This window comes from Alligator mississippiensis, chromosome 6 (assembly GCF_030867095.1).
Source record: "Alligator mississippiensis isolate rAllMis1 chromosome 6, rAllMis1, whole genome shotgun sequence".
Lineage (NCBI taxonomy): Eukaryota > Metazoa > Chordata > Crocodylia > Alligatoridae > Alligator > Alligator mississippiensis.
In genome coordinates this window covers 12,333,220-12,356,705 of record NC_081829.1, presented here as the reverse complement: position 1 = coordinate 12,356,705, position 23,486 = coordinate 12,333,220, and the positions used below count along the sequence as shown (strand labels likewise).

At 42.7% G+C, this 23,486-nt stretch overlaps 1 protein-coding gene across 1 annotated transcript in view; it reads left to right on the top strand.

Moving 5' to 3' along the window:
• The window catches only part of LAPTM5 (lysosomal protein transmembrane 5), a 34,010-nt gene extending 12,112 nt beyond the window's left edge, over positions 1-21,898 (top strand). Inside the window, exons 2-8 of the mRNA XM_014605046.3 lie at positions 5,191-5,284; positions 9,076-9,152; positions 10,023-10,142; positions 12,367-12,501; positions 13,804-13,899; positions 20,274-20,366; positions 21,225-21,898. Coding sequence (XP_014460532.1) covers positions 5,191-5,284; positions 9,076-9,152; positions 10,023-10,142; positions 12,367-12,501; positions 13,804-13,899; positions 20,274-20,366; positions 21,225-21,299 — 690 coding nt within the window. The 3' untranslated portion in view covers positions 21,300-21,898. The remainder of the gene's footprint in view (positions 1-5,190; positions 5,285-9,075; positions 9,153-10,022; positions 10,143-12,366; positions 12,502-13,803; positions 13,900-20,273; positions 20,367-21,224) is intronic.
• The last annotated feature ends 1,588 nt before the right edge of the window (positions 21,899-23,486 follow it).

The following is a 23,486-nucleotide window of genomic DNA, read 5'->3' as shown; positions in this document are numbered from 1 at the left end:
GGACCAAATTGGCTGCCCTCATCAGGTACCTGGCTGCTGCCTGTTTTCTGCCCTTAAAGTGTCAGGCACCAAAGGTGCCCTGCCACTATGTGCATTAACTTTGCAGCTTCTATTGGCTTGTTTTAACTTTCCTGACAGTCCCCATAGGGATGAGCACTAAGTGCCTTTTTCATTCTTTTCCAGATTGCCTCTTTCCCAGATCTGATGGGGGGGGGGGGGTAGGAGGTTGTGCCCACAATCTTGTTTAACACTTTCCTCAATGATACAGTTGGTCCCATAAAAGATCCCCCCCTAAAAAAGCACCTTGTTTCTTGCTTCTGTCTTAGACCAGTGGTTTTCAACTTTTTTTTTTTTCCTTTGTGGAGCCCTAAAATATTTTGAATGAAGATGCAGGCCCCTTTGAATTGTAAGTGTAGATATTCACATACTTTTGAATGATCATAGCCATCTTTCATGGACCCCTCAGACATAGTCTGCGAATCCCAAGGACCTGCAGACCACAGGTTGAAATTCACAGTCCTAGACCATCCTGGTTACAATAACACTTCAAGCTCTGCCTTTCTTAACTGCTTTACAACAGACAGTCCTTTTATTGTACTGACATCAAAGAGTGGACTGTATTTTTGCTGGGACTTAGGGAATTTGAATGACTCAGGGAACATGAGTATGTTTCTCATATCTGCCAGCAGTTGCTTATCTAATCCTAAGGCCACCCACTGAACGTCTCCAAGTTTTGGTTCCCCATTGCTGAAATAGGGAGGTGATCCTTTCTTTTCCCCACTTTTTGTTTTATCTCTTTAGATTGATAGCTCTTCAGTGTAGGACTTTAGCTACATGTAGCACCTAAACTGTGCTCTTAAGTTGTACAGTACCACTGAGGACTGCCATGCTGCTGAAAAGAGTATTTTTCTTTAGTATAGCCATCTCTCAACTTGCTCTGCTGTCTGTTTGCTTTTGCAGTGTTGTCACTTGCATGCATGCATGCACTGCAAACACTTACAGAAACCACAACAGCTCTGGTATCGCATCATCTGCGTCATGTTTTTGAACTAGCCCGTTGAAAATAAAAAGCACCTATAAATATTGTGAAAAGCTGTTTGAGCCAGATAGAATGCATATTTTTAGCTTATCTTGGTGGGGGATGTGATGTTTCTTTCTGTATCTGTTGTAAATTCTGTTATCCTGCAACCAGATGCTTAGAGATCTCTGAAGTTTAGATAAGATGGCTCTGCTCATTTTCCATTCTTGACAAAACTTCAGCACTGCCTGGAGTCTTTTATATCTAGTAGTCTGATACACCTCCAGTGCATGGGCACCTCCAGTGCTGATTCTTGGTACTAGATAATCTAGCTGATTTATGAGGTTGATGCCATATGACATACTCAGTTTCTGCGTAAATTAAGTTTCTAAATTTCTCACCCTGGTGAGTGTCAAGAAAGCTTTCTGAATGTGAACAGAATAAATTGTGTGACATGCCTGCTGAGTCCACAGGCAGCCTGAAACAAAAGCTGTAGGTGGTGTGAAACCCAGAGCTCCCTGTTTATTTCTCTTAGGGTAGGGGTCAGCAATGTTTTAAGGTGGCAGGCTGGAATGATCCAACTCAGATCCAAGGCATGCCAGTGATAGGACCCAGCTAGTGTTGCTTCTCCCCACAGCTGTTTCTCTCCACTGCTCAGCCATACTGTGACATGAGTGAAGTGCCTCATTGCCCAATCCCCTGGCTGTGGTAAGTCACAGGCAAAGCTCCCCACCACTGAATGGTGATGAAGTCCCTGCTCCACATGCCAAATCCAATTGTTCCACAGGCCAGATCCAGTCTGCAGGCTATAGGTTGCCATCCATAGGTCCTAGTGATAAAATGTCACTATGATGCTTTAGATGTCATTCTTCACTAGTTTCTCACTTAACTGTTGGCAGTAGAGACCAGAAAGGGATTTGGGAATGAAAACAGCAGGAATGTAGGTATTATTTTGTTTGTCTGAGAGTGAACTAGTCTTTGGGATTTAAAAAGGCCTCCAAAATCTCTACAGAGGTGGTGCTTTTATTAAATAGTTGGGGTGCACCATATAGACGTGCTCCATGCACATGCTTCAAGCTGTAATTTAAGGCGCAGACAGAAGTGACAATTTTTGACTGATATATCCCCTGAAAGCACTCTGAAGCTATGAGCAAACAGAAGTGCATGGCTGCAGAGCACTTTAAAAGGGCCCGATCCCATGAAAATCCGAATTCTTGTTGCATGAGGGTTCAAATGAAGATGCTCCAAAACAGAGCATCTTCAATAACTTGTGTCTGTGCTGCTCCCAGCCTCAGCAATATTTTCAGAATGGGAGGGGGGAAAGGGAACAGAGAGAGTTCGATTTGGGGGGTTTTTAGCCAGTGCTTGAGGGTAGGCAGGTGTATTGGAGCCCTCCCCCCCCCAGGTGGGGGAGGCTGTTATCCACCCACTCTACCTCTAGTGCTGCCTGAGGAACCCCTAGAACAAGCTACCTCTCCTCCCCCTTCCTTCCCCCCTCCCATTCTGAAAACAGTGCCAGAGCTGGGGGGGAGGAGGGGCATTGCTAGGGGGGACCAGCTGTAGGCTGGCAGCCAGCAGCTGGATTTCCCAATCCCCTGGAGCCCAACAGTGAACTTCTGTTGGATCTGGGGGATCATTGGAACTCATAGAGCTTCTTGCAAAGTGCTATGAGTTATACTGGGGAGCTGCTTTTCTGTCTGTGCCCATAGAGCGTTTTTTGTAGCACTATAAAGATGCAGCGGTTTTAAACATGACAGAAGTGCATTGTTCAGTGGGGGTGGCTTCTGAGCCCCCCTACACTTTCCAGACTATGAGGCAGGGGGCACTCCACAGCCTCCTGGGGCTAAAAGAAAAGTGTGGACAGCAGCAGACCAGTGGAGAAGGCAGAGGTGGGATTAGAGGCTGTCACTCAGCCTCTCATTCTGCTCCCTGCTCCCCCTCCCCACCGCCATGCTGGGAGCGGGCACTGCTTCTGCCACAAGCCAGGTGGCAACTCTCATGTAGGCTAACAGCTCAGCTCCAAGCATCTGGTCCCGGGCATGCAGGGTCTCAGGTTGTGTGTGTGTGTGTGTGTGTGTGTGTGTGTGTGTGTGTGTCCTACCTGTGGCATATCCCCCTGTTGCTGGGAGTTGGCACTGCACCCGCAATGAGGCCAAGAAGCACCTCTCACCCAGCCCTGGTCCAAGCCTTTGGTCCCCAGCTATGTAGGGTCTTGGGCAGTGTGGGGCATAGGGATGCATGTGTGGATGGGGACCATTGTGCATGTGTATGGCTGTGGACATGTGTGCATTTGTGTGAGGGTGTGTGTGTGTGTAGGTGTCTGTGGGTGTGTGTGTGTGTGTCCCACCCATAGTATGTCCAAGCGTATGGTCCCCCCCAGTCACGCAGGGTTTCAGGGGGCGGTGCGTATGTATGTGCATGAATTCATGCATGTATATATCCCACCCAGAGCATGTCCAAGTGTCTGGTCCCCTCCCCACAGCCACACAGGTCTCAGAGTATGACTGTGTGTGTCTTACCCACATGGTGTGTTTAAGCATCTTAGACACTGGGCCAAGAGGGGCCTGGAGGAGTCCACTGGGTCTGTCTGGACCTGGAGGACTCCAAATGGACATCCTCACTTCCCAGGGTGGGCCCAAGGCACCCAGGAGTTACTAAGGGGTTAGGGGCCCTGACATAGGTTAAGCAGGGGTCTGTGCCAGAGCTGGGGATTGTGGCCAGTTCCCTGGACCTGGCCCAGCTCTCCAGCCTGTGGTCCTTCTAGTGCCTCTACATGCAGCCTGCCTTGCAGGGCTTACAGCTCCAGACTCTAGTTTGTATAACATGAAATAATTACTGGCCCTGATTGGAGCTCTCAGCCTCCCCTCCCCCCAGAGCGTCTCCCAGGGCACTTGTAGCCTGGCCCACAGATCTGCTGTCCCCATACCCCCAGTTCAGCAGCGTCACAGCACCTGACATCATAGTTTCTGGCAGCGGGTGTGAGAGCAAGGTGGGTTGCTGGCTTCTGCAGGCTTGGCTAGTGCTCCTGGGCTTCCTCAGTGGTACCAGGGATTACTAAACAAGCTCACAAAGTCCATGGGATACTCACAGAATTGCCAGACATTTGACCAGCATACATAAGTTATTTAAAGTGTTGTAGGTTGCTAAAGTGCTGTAAAATACAGTGCTTCAAATTTAATACCTCATTTAACAAGGGTTAATTTAAAGTGCTATAAAGCTGTGGACTCCTGTTAAATCATAGCAATAAAGCTCATTAAAAGGTGAGAAAAGCAACTTCCACACACACCCTTAGTTCACAAGATTGTCAGGTGATTGGCATACACCACTGGAATCCTGCAGGACTTACTGCCCCCATAGGCTTATAATACAGTCATTTCTTACATGCCTAAATGGAAACCACTCCATTTTGAATAGCTGAACTTTGATCTGCTGATGGACAGCTGTCTAAATGAAAGAAAAACTTGTCATGTTGAAAATGAATTTTTCACTGGAGAGCCAATGTAGCTTGGAGAAGGAAGCAGAACGTTAGGGCAGGAACACAGCACTGGCACTGAATTCGGGTCCTAGTTCTACAACAAACTCTGTGCGAGACTGTGAGTGTCACATCTGGAGACGACTGGATCGTGAATGCCTTTTGTGGTGCTGTAACTGCCTAATTTTAGTTTCCAAACTGCCTATTTTTTTCTTAAATTATAAGTTTAAAACTTGATTTTTCCCATTTGGGCTGTTTGTGTAAACCTCAAACTATTACGTGTGTGTGGGTGGGTGGTGTAGGGGGAGGCGTTATACTGTTTTTATGCTTAGGTGTCTAACTGCCTATGTGTGATTCTGTTTCATCCTTATTAAGCCCCTGAAATACAGTTAATGGAAAAGATGGGTGGGTCCTCCTCCTCCTTCCTGCTCTTTTGGGACTCAGTCTTGATGGTGTGTTACAAAAGTAGATGTATTCAGAGTGGAGTAGAATTGCACTTTGGCATCTAAATCCATTTAAATACTTAACAGGTGGCATAGAATATGGCCCTAGATCCATCAGTATTCCTTGTAGCAAACTGAGACCCTCAGGAACGTTGTACAGTGATGTTCTAAACTGTATAACTCTCTAGAAACTCATTTCTTCATTAAAAAATGGCAGATGCCTCTCCTAACCATCTCCTTTGTATTTGCTCTTCCAGGTTATGAGTCTGCTACTTCTGATTGAATACTCTATGGAAGTGGCTATTGGCAGAGGTTTCTGCAAAGACCTCACCAAGGACTACTATAAAGTTGGTAGGTAGCAGGTGGGTGAGAAGCTGAGGGGGTCTGTGCTGGAGGGGTGAATGAAATCCAATATTGTTTCCTCTCCCAATCTTTTTCACGGCAATTTTAGGAGATTGGTATTTGAAACAGATGGGTCCAAGCTGCAAAGTTCAGCCTTGGATCCCAAGTTTGGGAAGTTAATATCAAGGATTTTGGTTTGGCCCATTTTGGAGATTAGGGTCAGAGCTCATGGTTGATTGTTAGGAGTGGGCTCAAAGGCAACTGAAGTCAATGGCAGTTTTTCCTTTGAATGTAATAGTCTTTGAAACAGGCCTTCCTTTCACCTCCCAGTTTTCATCTATTGTGTTCTCCCTCCCGTCTGAAATGTTCTTTTCACCTTTCCTCAACCCCACCCTCACCTTTTACTATCCCTGTCTCTCCCAGGTCAGCACATTGCTTCCGTCTCCCTTCCCTCTCCTTCCCCTTTTTTTTAATTCCCTGGATTTCTCACTCTCCCATCTGCCACCCACATCTCATGCCCCATTATACTCCACAGCAAAATAAACTGTGGAAGAGAGAGCAGGGTTGGTAGCACATGCAGTACAAGTGTCTTCATTAATAAAGTTCTTATTACTTGCATCAGAAAGGATCCTGCGTCACTGTCTGAGCTCAGGAGGAGATTTTTTTCTTATGGCTGAAGCATTGAAAAAGATAGCAGCCAATTTTTACTAGAGGAGAGTTGGTTCAGCATGACTTGACTCAGAAACTTTAGGTGTGGAAACACAGGATGCTATTTTTAAATAGTCACTTTCCAGCGTAAAACCACAGTTTGAGATACAGATTTGGAGCTTCTTTTAATAAACCAGAAACCAGCCTCCAACAGAGAAAACAACCAACTGTAACTACCAGGCAAACAAAAAGGAACCCTGCAAAGATGCAGACCCACTTTTGCAATGGCAGCAAACTTATTCTCAGTTCCTGGCTGTGTAAATATGTTCTTAACCAGAATGCATGAATACACAGAGACTGAAGATGCATCACTGAATGGGAAGAAAAGAAAGGAAAGGCAAATAAAATAGGCTTTCTGTACGCTGTTTGTCAGCCAGCAATAGCTGGCATGAGTGTAGGGTTTGCTGCAAAAATGACTTGTAAAATACATGTTTTCTGCTTAACAAAACTGGCTGAGATGCTTTAAATTTGAATATTGTTCCAATGCATACAATTCCTGCAGAATCTCATGCATACATTCATTCCACAGAATTTCTGCATACAATTCTGTGTAAAACTGGCAATTCTTTCTAGCAAATAACATTTACATTTAAAATTAATTCAGGGCCAATAATTATTTCCTGTTATACAAACTTAAGGAAATGACTATTTTTAAGCAACCCCCCCGCCAAAACTGTGCAATTTCAAATTTTCATGTGGTTTCGATATCAAAACACACTATTCAAGCCAAAACATCAAATTTTACAAGTCATGAAAATTTTCTTCAGGAAAATAGAATGATTTTGATTGAAAACAGTACTCTGTTAGAAAAACAAAACTTAAAAAGGCCAAGTTTGGTATTCAAATCTCCCCTGCCCTCCCGTGTGCAGTATGTTCCATATTTGTCATGCAATCCCAGCCACTTGCATTTCAAAGTGCTCTCAGGTCATTGCAAATATTTTACAGAACACTGATCATGATTTCTCTAGCATTTCCTTTTCTGGTCAGACTAGGAATCCACCAAAAGCAGCCACTCTAGTTCCAGAAACTGGAAATGAGGCAATGTAGCTAGGCATGGCAAAAATCTTCAGACTGATTTCAAATAAAGAAGTGGAGGAAGTTTCAGAAGAGTGACCTCCCTGCAAACCCCCCCCCCCCCCAAACCAGTTTTATTTCTATTTGTCCCCAGTTCTTGCCATGTATATATTGTTACTTAGAACGTGAAGAAATAATGACAGCCTTCCCATTTCATGTAAGACCTAGTATGTAGATATAATTAAGCATTCATTTGGCCAGAGAAGGTGTATGAGAAACTGATTTATGGGCCTGGGGCTTGGACACTAAAATGAAACTTTGGAAAAACAAGTTCAAATTCCCCACAGGACATCTTGCTAGGCAATTGGCATTTCTATCCTGGATCCTTAAAATGATGTCTTCTGCAATAAGATTTAGTTCTTATATACCGTATTGTCATTTTCTATGGAAACCCCCCCCCCCCCCACATTTAGTCAAAGCATTCCCAACCAACTTGAAGGCACACGCTTACTTGGCCTTTGGGCCTTTCAATATCTACCCCCATTACAGGTTGGATCTCCAGCATGCCCTTAATGAATTTTGGGGTGCATTCATTTCTTTTTTTAAAATAAATAAACACATATTGGTCAATGTGGTGAAAGCAATGGGGAAGTCATTACAATTTTGATAGAATCAGCCAAAAAAGTACCTTACCTAAGCATAAAGAAGTATAGAAAGACTACATACTATAGGCAAAAAAAAAAAAAAATCACTCCTGTCTGAAGTAGAACAGGCTTGACAGACCAGCAGATTAATTTATCTTGTGGATCCTTTGGATTCAGTTGTCCAGCAGCAACTCTTTTGCGCATCATCAATATAACAACCTTAGCATCCCATTGCAGATAATCAGTGTGTGTGGCTGTTAAAGCACCCTTTTATGATCCTTGCTTGCATTTTCCAAGCCAGTTTATTGGGCCATAAAACTGAAGCAGGTCTTTTTGCATTCAAAGGAAATGTTAGGAGTCATTCAAAGTCCCTTCTGGCGACATTCAGGACACAAACTCTGCTGTGGGCAGAAGTTAATGAAAATATACTTTTGGCAAATAAAACTGGTTTGCTAAGACTGCAGAGGCCTACTGTGAGTTTTGTTGATGCCCTACCATACACCACCATGGTATATGCTGTTTATACTCATTTGCCAGGTGTGCGGACATTTATTACATAATGTAGATATCTCTGCTCATGAAATTCCTGTACATCTCTGGAGTCTCAGTTGTGGGAGAAAGCTGAGATGCAGAGAAAGAAACAGAACAGAAGAAAGAGAGACACATGCACCAGGTTTCTTCATCCATTGGCTTTTTTATTTGTATAAATCACAGAAGAGACACCACTCTGATAGTAGTGAAGACCTCAAACCAATGGAGGTCCTGTGCAGAGGGAGCACATCCTCATGAGATATTCATCAAGGTCTTCTATGGCATTATGCAAGAGCTGGCTAAGGGCTGGGAGAGGAGAGGAAACCTGGCTTGTACTTCTTCAAGCATACCTACTCTGCCTTGTTTTACTACCTTCCAGCCAAAACCCCCAATGAAATTGGAGTGCAGGACCCAAGGCATAATTCCTGTGAAGGAAAGGAGAGACTTAAGGAATATTGTTGCCACTATTACCCATGTTACTTAGATTAGTGCTCCCTACCTTGGTGGGGCATGAAGGAGACTTCTGGAGAAATTCCCACTTCAAAAATCATAGAGGAACATATATGAACTCAGGTTTAATACATGGGGCTAGAATACTTACCTTTGTGTGAGGGGCTTTGGGAATAAAAATCATTCCATTCAAACCCATTGGCACACAAGCGCCATCCTTTTTAGCTTGAGTGATTTTGGTATTGGAGGTCCTGAAATCAACCCTATATGAGTAGAAGACATTGTGGTAAATTAAAAGCTTTGACTTAGACCAAGTTTTTCAACCTTAAACTCAGTGAAAACTCCTGTTGAATGCAAAGGTGAGGACATTTGATTTTAAATTACGGGTGTTTGTGCTGAGTTGTGTTTGATCATTGCTGTTCTTTTATTATTGTTTTTTATTATTATTATTAGCTGATATCACCACCAGCTTCCTGCTGATCATCATGCTCTTTGTCATCAGCCTCAACCTTCTCTTTGGTGTGGTGAAGGTATGTCATTTCTGAATAACACTACTGATTTTTGAAGATACTGAGAAATTGTGGGTAAAAGAGAGGGTAGCTGAGAGAGCTGCTGAAAAAGTTTGTGCAACATAACCATATGGTAGGACTGGAATAAATATTTTTAGTTTTATAAAGAGGTGTTTTTTAAAAAAAAACTTGTAATTTGCAGTGTCAAATTCACTGAAGTAGTCACTTTCAAACTTATTCACAGCTGGGACACATCTAGTAGGGCCGTCAAGATATTTTCTCAGTATTACCTTTTGACAGGAAATTGAGCTTTTGTTTAAACCATCTTTTAAAATTAAAAGTCTTTTTTCTACTGAGAAATTAGATTTTTCCACTGAGATTTCACTACTTTGATTTGCAATGATATCATGGTGCTTCGTGGGAGGTATAGCTTGATTGCATCATATCCACGTTCTCCTCTATAGGCTAAGCTCCTGAGATAGACTAGACTATCACCCATAATATACAAGAGTCAAGAACTACCATCATGCAGCTAACTCCCCTTTTTAGAAGAGAAGATGGAGTCATGGAAGTGGCATGGAAGATGGAGTCTGGCCATGATCCCTGGCTTTTATAGAAGGAAAACATAGACACCCAACTATACCTCATAATGGAGATGCAGATTTTCACAAATTGCAATGTTTTTGTTTTCAATTTTTTGTCAAAAATAAAAATTTTCAACTTTTACTGCCCATTTTTAACACAACTATCACGAGGGTGGGGTTATGTGCATGTAATACACATCTTGTTCAGCGCTTTAGATTAATAGTTTCCCCTTCAGCCATTCAAACTCAGTTATAGTCCACTACTTGACATAGAAATAATAACTGTTGCCTGCTTCTTTTCTTTCAGAATAGAGAACGCCTCCTGGTTCCATTCATGGCTTTGCAAATCATGGATTTTCTCCTCAGCTTCCTCACAATCTTCAGTTCCTACATACAAGTCCCTGCAATCCTATCTGTTAGCCATATGGTAGGTAGAAATCATGAGACCACATTTTTGCATGTCAGGGCCCTGATATCTCTATCTATATCTATATAGATAGATATATGTATATGTATATCTATAGCTATAGCTATATCTATATATATCTATATAGACACAGATATAGATATAGCTTTAGATATAGATATATCTATAGATATAGATATATCCATATCTATGTATATATACATATGTACATGTATGTGTGTGTATATATATATAAACAGCACCATAGGTGATGGCACCCCCAGAATATGTGGCACAGGATTAGTAAGACATTTATTGGGTTAGATTAATTTATGGAGTGGCTTGTGCTCTTTTGATAGTTTATGTATTGTCCACTTTTGGAGGAAGAACTTCAAACCTGGTAAACTAGATGCAGCCATAGAAAAGAGACAGCAGTAGCATAAGTAGGGGTAGGTGATAAGGGCAATTGGGAACTGAGTTAGAGGAGACATAAGAATGGCAGCTCCTACTGTTTCTGTTGACCCAGCCTTGGCTGCTGCCCAGGGTGCAGAACCAGCGTGTTTTGCCTCTGAAATAAATGATGTCTGGTCCAATAGTAAAGGCACTTCCTGGAGATTAGGAACCCTGTATTTGATTCCCAGCTGCACCAAAGACATCCTGTGTAATCTTGGGCAGGTCATTCAGGGCTTGTATACAATTAAACAGGATTGTGGGTAGAGCTCAACAAGCAACATTACCTTGTAGAGATAATGCTTACACCAGCAAATGTGTCCTTGGACTGGTGCAATTTATATCAGACCCCTGAATGGGATATGTTATCCCAGCAAAGGGATTTTTTTTTTTTTTTTGATGGTATGACAGTGTCCCCATGGTTTTGTTGTCAGCATAATTATTCTAGTAAGGAATTTTTTCACCCTTTTCCCTGCCATTGCTCTACTGGCAAAACTTCAGAATGTCGACTGTGCCTCGGACTCTGTGGTGCAGTTTCCTGCCTGTAGATTTGGGCAGATAATCCCGTGAGGTAGGGCAGCACTATTTGGAGGAGGACTATACATAAAGACGAGGGGTGCTCAGATGCTATTGTGGTGGGATCATAAAATATCCTGGTGCCACTTGACTTAGTTATCCAACCTGGTAGGGAAGGTTAAAGTGCTGAACCCTTTCCAAGTTCATGGGCATTTTGCTGTGGACTTCAGTGAGTCCAGATTTCACTCAAGCCTGTTCGAATTCTTCTGCCCCTGTGAAGCTGCCCTGAAGGAATCACAAACCTAATGGAGGGCTCATCATTTAAAGTTAATCACATTTTCTATAACCTGAAGTGCTGATTTATCATGCTTGATTAATTTATTTACAGTTATAGTTGAAGTAATGCCAGATTGGAGCAAAACCAGGCTTATGTTTGTGTCTGAGATGATGGACTAGATGATCAGGCTAGATCATCAGGCTAGATGATCTGTTCAGGTCCCTCCTGACCCTAGCTACTATGAAACTATGAAACTATGACACGTGAGCAGTCTGAGGGTGGACCGGAGAGTAATCTAAAGACAGACTGCAGCAGTGAATCTTTCCCCATCTTATAGATAACATATACATGTGTGCATGTGTCTACATTTTAGGCAAACATCAAAATTTCAGGCCTAACAATAGGCATTACAATTATATTTAGACACCAAAATAAGTGGGCAGTTCTCAGAAGTGTTGAACATGAGCAGCTCCCATAAGTAGGTATCCAGCAACTCTGGACACAGTGTTCTTAATGGAAATTCAGGACTGCTTTTAGGTGCCTAACATATGGATTCTGGTGCCCAAAATTCACTCAGGCTTCATGTCTGAAAAAATGTGGCTGACACATTTTATTTTGGTATTGTGTTCTTTGGGTGTTTTTTTTTTTAATGTTTATAGCTTCCAGGACTGATTCACTACCCACTCACATTCTGTGAAGTCAATTGCTAGAATGCACAATCAATGTAATATCAAAACCATTCTGATTTAGTAATGTGTTATGCTCACTTTTACCCTTGTATAAATGATGAGGCAAAAAGCAGGAGTCTTGCTAAGGCCACTTTACAGCAGCCCACTTGAAATCAGCTTACACTGCAGGAGTGGCTTAAAGGACAGGGAATATAAATGAGAATAAGTCCCAAATTGGGACCCAAAGGAAAATCAGGCTTTTACATTTATAGGAGACCTAGTAATGTCATCTTTTTTAACCCCAAATAATACCTTGATCTCTCTGACATTTCAGTCTCTGAAGCAAGGACAAACAAAGGTTCCCTTCCATGCTATGCAGTTACTGGATTTCTGTCTGAGTGTCTTAACTCTCTGTAGTTCATACATGGAGGTACCAGCATATCTCAGCTTCAAGTCCATGAATAACTCGGTAGGTAATAAATAATCAGTGATCTTGAGCTGGGGTGATGCATGTCATCCTATGATTTAGTACAAGGGGTTTTGGATCAGTGTACCCCTAGCAGCTGGACATGGAGCGAGTGGGGGGGGGGGGGTATCCCCAGTTGACAACCCCTGATTTAGTATATCTTGCAAACCAGCAAACAGTTTTTCCAATGTTTCCTGTTATAGCAGAGAAGTGTATAATACTATAATGCTTGCTTTTGCAGCAGGATGCGAAGGCCTGTTTTGTTCAGTGACAAGAAGTCATTGGCAGTACGCTTTATCTGCATAAATGAGAGTTTGCTTATGAAGTCATTTCTTAAATGCACAACACATTTTGCTGGTGTACATTTTGTGAGCACATACTATCTGCAATGGAGGGAGACTGGGCTAAGCTGAAATCCATATATTGTACCTGGAAACTGATCTGTTTCTATTCTGAAATGCCACCATGGTGCTTTATGTCCCCATTTTCCCCAGCCAGACTATCTTGCAGATCATGCTGTACTGAAGAAACTATCATACTTCCCTGACTTCTCTCTCTGAGAGGTATGTCAGTGGTGCATCATGGGAGATGTAGTACTGAAGAAGATAGAAAGCTAAGATAAACCCACTACAACAGTCTTGAGGCACCAAGGCATTACTTCAGCTGAAATATTTCAGATTTTTCAGCTTTTATAGAATCACAGAAACATAGGGCTGGAAGGGACCTCCAGAGGTCATTTAGCCAAACCCTTTGCTCAAAGCAGGATCATCCCTGGCTAAACCATTCTAGGCAAGTATCTGTCTAACTTACTCTTAAAATCTTCCAGGGATAGAGATTCCACAGCCACAGGAGATAATCCTTACATGCTTCCATTGGTCATTAAATAGAAAATACGTTTTCTAAACATTTGCACTGAAATCCTGACCAGCTCTTAAAAATCCTGACCAACTCCAGATCTGCCTTGGCTGATCTGAGAAAAGGATTTTGCCTCTAGACCTACTGTTCCATACATCCCTATGCTAATGGGTGCAGATAGTCTTGAAGATCCAGCCAGGTGTCAGTAAATATCTTGATAAAGGCTGGAAAACTCTAGCAAACACATAGTTATGAACTGGAAAAGAAAAAAAAATATCACTTGAATTATTATATTAGTACCTCACAAGAATCAAACCGTCCTAAAGTTGCACAAACCTTCCATGAGATGAGCTAAAGCAAAGACTCAGATCGAAACTGCCAACACATAATTTTGCATTTGACATCTGAATGGCTATATATAACTGTTACATACTCTTCCCTTCTTTACAGAGCTTTTTGCCAAGCCATGAGAAGCTGTCTTCTGAGGAGTATGTCAAAGTGATGATCATCTTTTCCATTGCATTCATTGCTGTCCTTCTCCTCAAGGTAACTGCCCATATCAACTGGTATGCTATGAGTAAAGTTTGATGTGCATTGCGTGACTTATGACAAGAAGAATTTGTTTCGCCTCTCAGATCTTGCCACTGAAGGGCTCTCAGTAAGAGTTTTCACTTAGTTTAACAGAAGTCATGTGTATCAGGACAGATCTTAAACCTCAGAGATACATATATGAGAGGGTGACTACTCACATTATTCTGCTCTATAACTCCATAAACAACAAATATGAAATAAAAATTTTACAAGACTCTATCTCTCTATACTATTTATAGGTGTCACTAGGATGTCAACCTTAAGGGGCATAATGAGTTTGGAAACAAAGATAAGAAACCGTTCTGATGTTGCATGCCAGAATAAATCATATCAATAGACAGGAGGTCAGATATTCAGCTGGGGTAAATCAATGCAACTACATCAATGTCAGAAGAGCTATGCTGTCCTTAAACTTAATTAAAAACCACAAGCTGCTCAATCCCTCTTACCATTTAGAAAACTATTTCACAGTGGAGTTTTCTATTCTTCCTGCTTTGATAGCTCAGAGAACAGATTTTTCATTGACTGGTTTCAGACCAGCTAAGAAAACCGCAGACTTCTTCAGTTATTCTAGCAGATGTTATCTGCATGAAAATGCTACTTGTAAGCTGGAGAATTTTTTTATTAAGATTCTTCCCAAGCAGCCAGACTAGCTGATATGAAGCACAATGTCTTATCTGATTGCACTCCAGACATGACTTCATCATATTTCTTAATATTTGCATAAATGGTGAGCATTGGGGCCTGGGAGTGGTCCAGAAACCTGCCTGGCACTGCACTTCTGGCATCCCAGTAAAATTCCTAATGATCCTGGCAAATAGAAATCAGTATGAATTTACTACATGGTTAACTGGATGAGTATGTAACACACCATGGATTTTCATATTGGAGATGATAGGCAGAAAGGAGTGTGATTATGAGTAAACTCTTCAGAAAAGGAAATATATTGGACCAGTATAGTACCAGTATGTGTGTGTTACACCCATAACATTTCAGTGCAACTAAGCCAATTTTTACTGGGTGAACATGTGGCCTATAACAGCATCAATAATTTACCTCTTACATTATGCATGATGTTGGTACCCAGGGAGTATCTCATTCTTTGCTGGGGGGAGGTGTAACGGTAGCAACTGAATTTAAAATGGTTGTTTGCTCCACAACACATTGTGCGCAAGAGGAGTCTAAACAAAGATGGAGTGAGCACTTGGATGGTGCACACGGAGGATAACGGTGCTGCAATCAGTGGAATTACAGAGATGTAAGTTAGCGGAGGACTGAGATCTACAGTGAAGGGGGAAGAAGTACGTTTCAGGGGTTCATGACTATTGTCTCTTTGCTTCTGGGTCTAAGGAAGAGGTGATCTTAAAACTTTCATTTGTAACATGTAAAATATTGAAAGTTTCTGACGGAAGAGATGAGTGTTATGCTAAAACCCTACAAGGCTATCCCTCCCCCTAATTGATCTCACTATAAGGACGTTATTTCAGCCTATATTCACCTCTGCTGGGGGCTCCTGATCTCCATGGCAGTGCCAGGTGAATCTCTCCTACTGATAACTGACAGCAGAACACAACTTTGCCCCCAGGACCATACAAAGGGAAATCGCTCAGCGCTCCACAGTATGAGTGCGGTGATAATCCTTTCAGTTTCTTCCAGCGTGGATGCAGGACTTGATGGCAAGGTGAAAACACAGATAGCCAGGGCAATTGGAAGTAGAGACTGGTTTTGTCTGATAAAGTTTTCATGAGGGACACAATACCAAAACATTTTCAATCTAGAAGGGTCATTTGACCCACTAAGGCCCATCAGTTTCAATTCACTGTTCCCCATAGGATGGCATTTGCATGCATGTTGGATCAGGCCCATATCTTTTTGTATCCATTGCCTTGTTTAATGGCCTATTACAGGCTTTTATTGTCTTTCCATTTAAATGTTGTTTCTGTACATCTGGAGCCATCTGTTTGACTTCTAACTTTCAGTTACTGCCCCTGAGGTCTCTTATGGATGTGCCATTCCAAAACATGATTCAGCCTACAGGAAGGCTATTAGTTACAGCAAGGGTGTCAAACATACGGCCCTCTGGTCATGTTTGTCCACAGAGTGATATCATCTGGTTGTCAAGGGCTGGTAATTCAGGGGTGGGGTGATCAGGAGCAGGGCCCATTACTGAAATCCAGGATCAGTAATGGGCCCTGTCCCCAGTCACCCCACTGAACTGAAATACAGATGATTGTTGAGGGATTGAGTAATGATGGTGGGGGGCAAGCCCATGGCATCTATTCCTCCTAGGCAGCCAAGAGAGGAGAGGTATAAGCTCAGAAGAAAGAGGGCAAGGTAGAAGGCACGTGGTTCAATGAGCTGTGTGCCCCCCTCAAAGGGAGCAGGTATCAGGTTCTAGCCAGGGCCTGTGCTCCCAACTGGAGAGGAGCTTTTCCCAGTGCTGTTTATCCAATGCATATTAAATGAATGGTGAAGTGGGCCAGCCTGGCTGGAGGTAATCTGGGTAATACCTGTCCTCTGGCCTTGTTGGAGCACTTTGATGAGAAACACAAGATACAGATTCAGCCCCCACCTCCACTCCCCTTTGCATGAAATGGCTTGATAACTGGGTCTCCTGTTCCCTGCAAAAATACCCTAACCACCATACATAGGAGGGTCCTTCTCCTACCCTACTGGCTTGTTTCCAGGAGGTATATACACAGGGTGATCTCTTGCACCGTGGGGAGAAATAGAACCTGAAACTGTGGATGTGCCTAAAATTGCACTTACCTGGCTGTATCCATGCCACTTTGGCATATAAAGTGCAGAAGCCTTTTGCCCTTATACAGCACTTGAACATACTCAGGGTTGTTGTTGCTGTTGCACAGGACTCAAGAGAGACACGCTGGAAGTATGATTAAGTTTCCAGAGGTACGACTGTTGCTGAAAAGTGTCCCCTGTTAACCCAGCAATAAGTGGATACCTGATCACTTGAGCCAGAGAGTTGAGGTAGCTGAATATGAATGCTAACTGCATTGTTCTGGTGTGCCTTACCCATGTTAGCCTGATAGACCTTCAAGGTTCAAGCACACCATAATAAACTGATTTACTTCCCAGAAGAATTATGACCAATTTCTCTGGAAGCTAAAGGGTTTCAAGAGGAAGGGGAGATAAGCAATGACTGCGTGGCACACCATCTACCTACACTTTAGATACTGCAGTGTGAATACACTGCATCATAAAGCTAATAGCCCCTTAATCCCCAGAATACAAAGGGTGCAGAAACTTTTCAGCAGTAAAGCTAGGATTTGTGGTGGGGAATGGGAGGCAGTAAGGATTTCTTTCACATTCATTTGTTAGTATTGAATATGGCTAATATTATTAGCATGAGGCCAGGCCTTGCCATCTTGACATTCCCCAACCAGTCAGCTGTTGGCACTGAAGATAAAATGACGTGGTGTTGCCCTGTTGTTCTGTTCCTGAAATTGCTCTCTCTCCTCCACCCCTCCACCCACAACCGTCCATCCCAGTTCAGTCCAATGCTACCTGGGCCTGATGGCTGAGAACCATGTCCCATTATATTTGATAGCACCTTGCCCATCCAAAGATCCAAAATGTACCGTATCACTGCAAATGCCATGCAGTTGCTGGGTGAGCTGGGTAGGCTGGGTAACTAATTGGCATTGTCTGCCTTATGCCAGGTTTAGTAGAGCTCTAAGTGACACAGTAACTGCCAGGGAAATGAGCCATAGAGCACATATCTTTTTAGTAGCACTGGATCTGGATGCCTTAGACATAGCCAGTTTTAGTCCTCACTCACTTTGGCATCCTCTCTTCATCCACCTCTAACTCCTATCTCTTTTCAGCATGGCATCAGAAAGCAGTAAGTTTTCAGCCCTCTGCCAGCCCATGCTAATACCTCGCTTTTTTCTAGTGACTGCCCACCCAGTTCATCCTCCTTCTACCCAGCTGTCACTGCTTCCTACCTCCCACTGTTTCTTGCAGCACAGCTTCCCTACATCTGACCAGGCCCACGAGTAGGACCATTCCTTCCCTCATTCACCATAGAAACAAGGACATCCTGGATTTTAGATGGGCATACTCTAGGGAGCTTAAAAGAGTTATATCTTCAAACCCACTGAATTTCAGTGGTAGAAGGGTGCCTAACTCCTTTTGATCATATTGAAAATTGTAGACTTAATATCCTGTATGTATTCACACAGCTGTTAGGCTCAAACATAATCTTAACAGAATTGTTAACCAATACAAAACCTGCTCACCCCTTGCCATGGTAAGCAGAAGATTGCAGAAGTCCTGATTTAGGATGCCACCAATAACTGGCACTTGCAAATCCATCTCAGGTGGCCCTGCCTTAACTGCATTTCTGACTCAATTTCTAACGACAGATTTTCAAATCCACCTTTCTCTGAGTTATCCAAACATGCAGTGATCAAGAATTCAAAGGCTCCCTCTTCCTCAACTAGCCACATGGATAACTGTCAAGGAGATGCTGATTTTCAGTTTAGGACACCATTGTTACCTACACCGGGCTGAGATCTGACAAATTCCATCACCACCTTCACTATCGCTATCCTGATCCGTACTATTACTGACAGATTTCCTCTAGTAGGCTGAGGTTGTCAAAAGAACGCACACCCTGAATTTCAGCGGAAGCACATGCTCTTGTTCTCTTTCTTTTAGGGTTGTTTTACTGCTATCTATCACCATAGTGTGTTTATAGACATGCTCTGTGATGCTGGAGGGGAAGAAGGGGGTGCTTTAATTAGTGCAGCTCTGAGAGCTGTGCTCATTAAAACACCTGGAGCGTGACATGTATCCGCATCTGCACTCTAAAAGATGTCAGCGAGTCGCTTTGAACTAAAACTTATCAAATGAGCTTTAGTTTAAAGCACCCCACTGCCATTTTTCATCATGGGGATGGTGATACATGTGATGCTGGAGTCTGCTGGAGGGCGGTAATTACCATGCTCCAACAGACTCGATTAATCAAGTCTGCTCTGATGTGCTGTAATTACAGTGTGTAGGAGCAGCCTCCCTGCACTTGTATAGGAGCCCATAGCGTCTGGCTTCCTTCCACATAAATGCCTAGCAGAAATTAAATCCCTAGTAGACTTGATGGATTGCTCTCTTTTGGGGGAAAAACACCCCTCTTTTTGGGTCAGGTTTATGGGGTTTTAATGTTATTTATCTACTTAATTTTCCGTTCGCTTGTTTCAGAATAAGGGTGTGTGTGTGTTTGGGGGGAAGGGGGGGTTAGATTGGCTGAGTTGACTGGACAGTGGGAATACCACTGTTGTGAATGACAGTCTTTGAGCAGAAAAGCCTCTTTAAAAAGAAAGGTTTTGCAATGTTTCTTAAAGATGGCCAGACCCTGAAATTGCTTCATTCCTTTTGGAAATTTCCGTAGCCAGATTTTATCAACCAAGATTATTTGTCCCCAGTTCTCATACCCTTCATCTTGGGCTCTGTGATCTGCATTGTTACAGAAAATTGCAGCTGTCTCAGTGGTTCATGCTTTGGGCATCTAACTCCCTTAGTCTCCTTTGAAAATCCCAGCATTCATCTTTTTAACATGCATTCTCATGCCAGTAAAAATAAGAGGCACACGACTTTGCCTCACTACACAGACTAAGGAAAATATTGATTTAATAAGGTATGTTTCACAGGTCTTGCTTATTTTCTTGTGCCACCATCTGTCAATTGATCCATTTTCTTAGAAAAAACTCTATTTATTTATTGTGTTCCATAACTGTTTCCAAGGGCAGAGGGTATTTCACCAACAAGAAAACCTGTTGAACTAAGGAAAATATAATATTTCCTTGAATGAGCAGACCTTTCAAATCAGTTCCTGTAAGAAGGGGAGCCTTAGCCTTCCTGCTAACTGGATGGGTTGTAGACTTTATGGTCCACGGTGCTTTTCTGCAATTGAAATGTCTGGGCCAGTGCCCACTCAGAAAAATAAAATTAAAGCAGAAACACATTTACTTTCCTCCCAGTTCTGGGCTCAGCTCAATCTTTCTGAGCACCTTTCTCCTTGATCTAGCCAGGCCATTAAGCACATGTTTGACTCTAATGCCTTAAATTGTGCTATTGACTTCATCTTGCAGAATCAAGCCATCTATGGGCTGCTCAGCACACAAACAGCTTTCATCTTCCAGATGAAAGACCTAGGATGAAAGACTATCTAGCACCCACTTTTTAAGGCAGCTCTGATCCACAGGGATGAGGGCCATGCTATGGCAGGTCTATGGTGATATTGCAGTTGGCAAAGCCATGGCATCCAAATGCAGCAATGTGATGACAGGTGTATTTTCCCCTTTGATTTTCAGGCCTTCATGTTCAAATGTGTCTGGAGATGCTACAAGTACATCAAGGCCAGCAAGAGACAGGAGATGAAATTTGCGCCAGAGTTTGCTGCAAAGGTGAGTTCAGAAACGTGGCTCCTGGATTTCATCTCAAAAAGACAGGATACAGATAGATGAAGTGCATGTTGTCCACATTGCCTTCACCTCTCTGGCAGTGCAGTCAGCCACAGAGAAGTTTTCATTTACAAACATTAAACAGTCTGAGTTAGTTATCCATGTTACTATTAAGTTAGGCAGAAGACAGGGCACTGTGTCACCTTATAGACCAACTCATTCAGAGAGGCATGAGCTTTCATAGGCTCATGCCCCTGTGAACAAGTTAGGTTATAAAGTACCACCTTGCTCTGTCTTCTATGTTATTTCAGTTTTAATGTGATGTAATATGACTTAGGGGAATAGAATTATAATGGTAGTAACATAAAAGCTGGAATAATGCACAGGTGAATCAAGTCTTCTCCCCTGTAGAAGATAAATGGTATAAACTTAATTCAGAGATGCCTTGATACCTTCTGCAAACCTAAAATAATAAGGCCCTGATCCAGTAAAGGACTTAAGCATGTGATTTAGCTTACAAAGAATCCCAGTGAAGTCCTCAGGATGACTTACATGCTTGCATTTAAGTACACATTTAAATTTAAGCATGCATATTCCTGCTTCAGTTCAAGCTATTCAATTCAAATTCAAGCATGTTATTGTACAGGAGCCTGAGAGGTATGATACATCCCTATTCATTTTAGTGGGGTGTTAAATCCAAAGTTTAATTTGAATGTCAGTATTTTTATGTATTTCATTGGTCATCATATTAACAGTAGCATGAGGCTGAGAAACCATTTCAGAAACATGAGGGAATGCCAAAAAAAAGAAGATCAATATTCATGTTTCTCCAGAGTAAGTCTGATCTTTTCTCCTTTCCAGGTTGTGCTGCCATCATATGATGAAGCCTTAGAAATGCCTTCTAAGGAGTCTCCACCACCATACTCAGGAGTTTAAGCTCCTTCCTTTGGGACAGGAAGAGGTCTATGCTGCTCCAGATACCCCGTAGCTTTAGTGCCTCAACCAGCAGATGCTCCAATTCTTACGGCAAAAGCGTGCTTTCATTGCACCACACTCAGTTTGTTTTAGTGGACTTGAGCTTATAGTAATTTCTGGGTGATGTGAAAATGCCAGTTTCAGGCCTGATTCTCTTACGGTGATTTTACACCAGTGTAACTTCACTAGTTTCAGTAGAGCTACTGCTGATTTACAACACAAAAGATGAGAAAAGAATCAGACCTGGGGAATTAGAAGCAGAACCAAAATGCCCTTCACTGGAGAGAGCACAACTCTGAAAGATGCTCTGTTGATTAGTGTATTTTAATGATGACCTAAGGGAAAGGAATCACTAAAAGACTGAAGATTCCTAATGCATGGTAAAACAGCTATTGGCCTTTTTGCTTCTGGCATTGATTAATAGTGTGTTCCCTGGATATATGAAGTGCTGGAATGGTCATAATATTGCACTCCCATTTCACACCTCAGTGTTTGTTTTTTGCTTTTTTTTGTGTGTGATTTGAAAGACAAGTATCAATAAAAAAAAACGCCAAAAGGAATAGCTTCAGTCCTTTGATGTCTCATTTTGGAAGAGTGTCATCCTTTGCAGTCTGAAACACATTGCAATTTAGCAGTTGTCCTCTTAAAAGTCACTATGTGAAAACACTCACGCAGAGCTGTAGGTTTATTGTAGCTCACTGACTCCAGATCAGATGTGCCCCATTTGCAAGTAAAAAGGTGTTACATCTAACAAATTCATGTGCCATTGGAGAGTCTAGCTGGTCTCCTTCCCTTTGCATATCCCCAGCAATAAAAGAGATCCCGCCAGTCTAAATGTGCTCTGTTATATGGTAGCTCAGAATTTAATAAGCAATGTTTTTCAGGATATGTGAGAAGGAAATTGAATCCTTCTCCCAGAGCTTTGTTAATGCTGAAGGGTAAACATGAGTGAAAACAATCATGTAGTACTGAGAGGCTCATTACCTGAAACTCAGGGGAATGCTGAGAGCAGATTCCTTGAGTGATACGGTTCATTGTAGACCTACTAACTTTTCCAAAATAGGACCACAAGCACACTGTGCATCCAGCTGAGAAGAATATCCATGACAGGAAAGAGCAGAACAGAAAAAAGAGCATGCATTCCCAGCTGTATAGAGCAAGCAAGATGTGTGGCAACAAGGCATTTCTAGTGGAGGTCACTAAGATGAGACTGTCCACAAGCAGTAATAATGCTTGGACTTGATTCAGCTCCTTATTCTTTGCCAAGCATGAATCACAATGATAATGTCTCATTGTTTCTGTATGTTTCCCAATCTCCCTACATCCATTGTCTTTTGTCTTATAGGCACCTGGGAAAAGGGACAGCCTTTTTGTTCTTTGTTTGTACAGCCTTGCACATTGGGAACCTGGTCTGTGAACAGGGCTCTTGGGCTCTGTAGGGTATTTTGAGTAAAGTTGTTGCTGGTCTTATGTTCTGTTATAGGGCTTATGTCCTCTGGTGGTCAGTCCTGACCTGTTTTTACTTTGGCTTCCCTTGATCTCACCTGTTATGCCTTTGATCTTACTTGGGAGTCAGCCCTCAGTTCTCCTGGACTGACACCTTGGGTGGCTTTCCTGCCTTGCTCATCACCAGACTTTCTTGATTTGGCCCAGCCAGAAGTAATGCCCGTGAACCTTCCCTCACTTACTTGCTGGTCTCCCTAGCTTCTTTGGGCCCCAAAATCAGGCCTCGGGCCTCTGCACCTAATCAGTCCCTCCAGCGCATCAGTAGCCCCCAGCAACTAATTAATGAAAACCCACACAAACCACCACACTCCACCTGAGTGCTCTCAATGCCTCGCCATCTCCCCAGTAAGCCATCCCACACCTTGCAGCAAGGCTCTTCTGGCATAAAATATTATTTGCCCAAATAACATTAAAAAAAGGAATATTTGAGCAATTCCAATAAATAAAGCTAGCTCTCTGGAGCCCTGGGATTTCTCTTTAGCTAATTGGCCAGTTCCAGCTCCAGCCCTCCTGGCCCTATCATGAGCCAAGGGCAAGGCAGCCTGGGTACATGTCCACCCTGTTGCCTAGATCTCTGCTGGCTCTCAGCTACCCGATCCAGCTTGTCTACGGACCACAAGTTTGGCCTTACCCTTTTTCTCC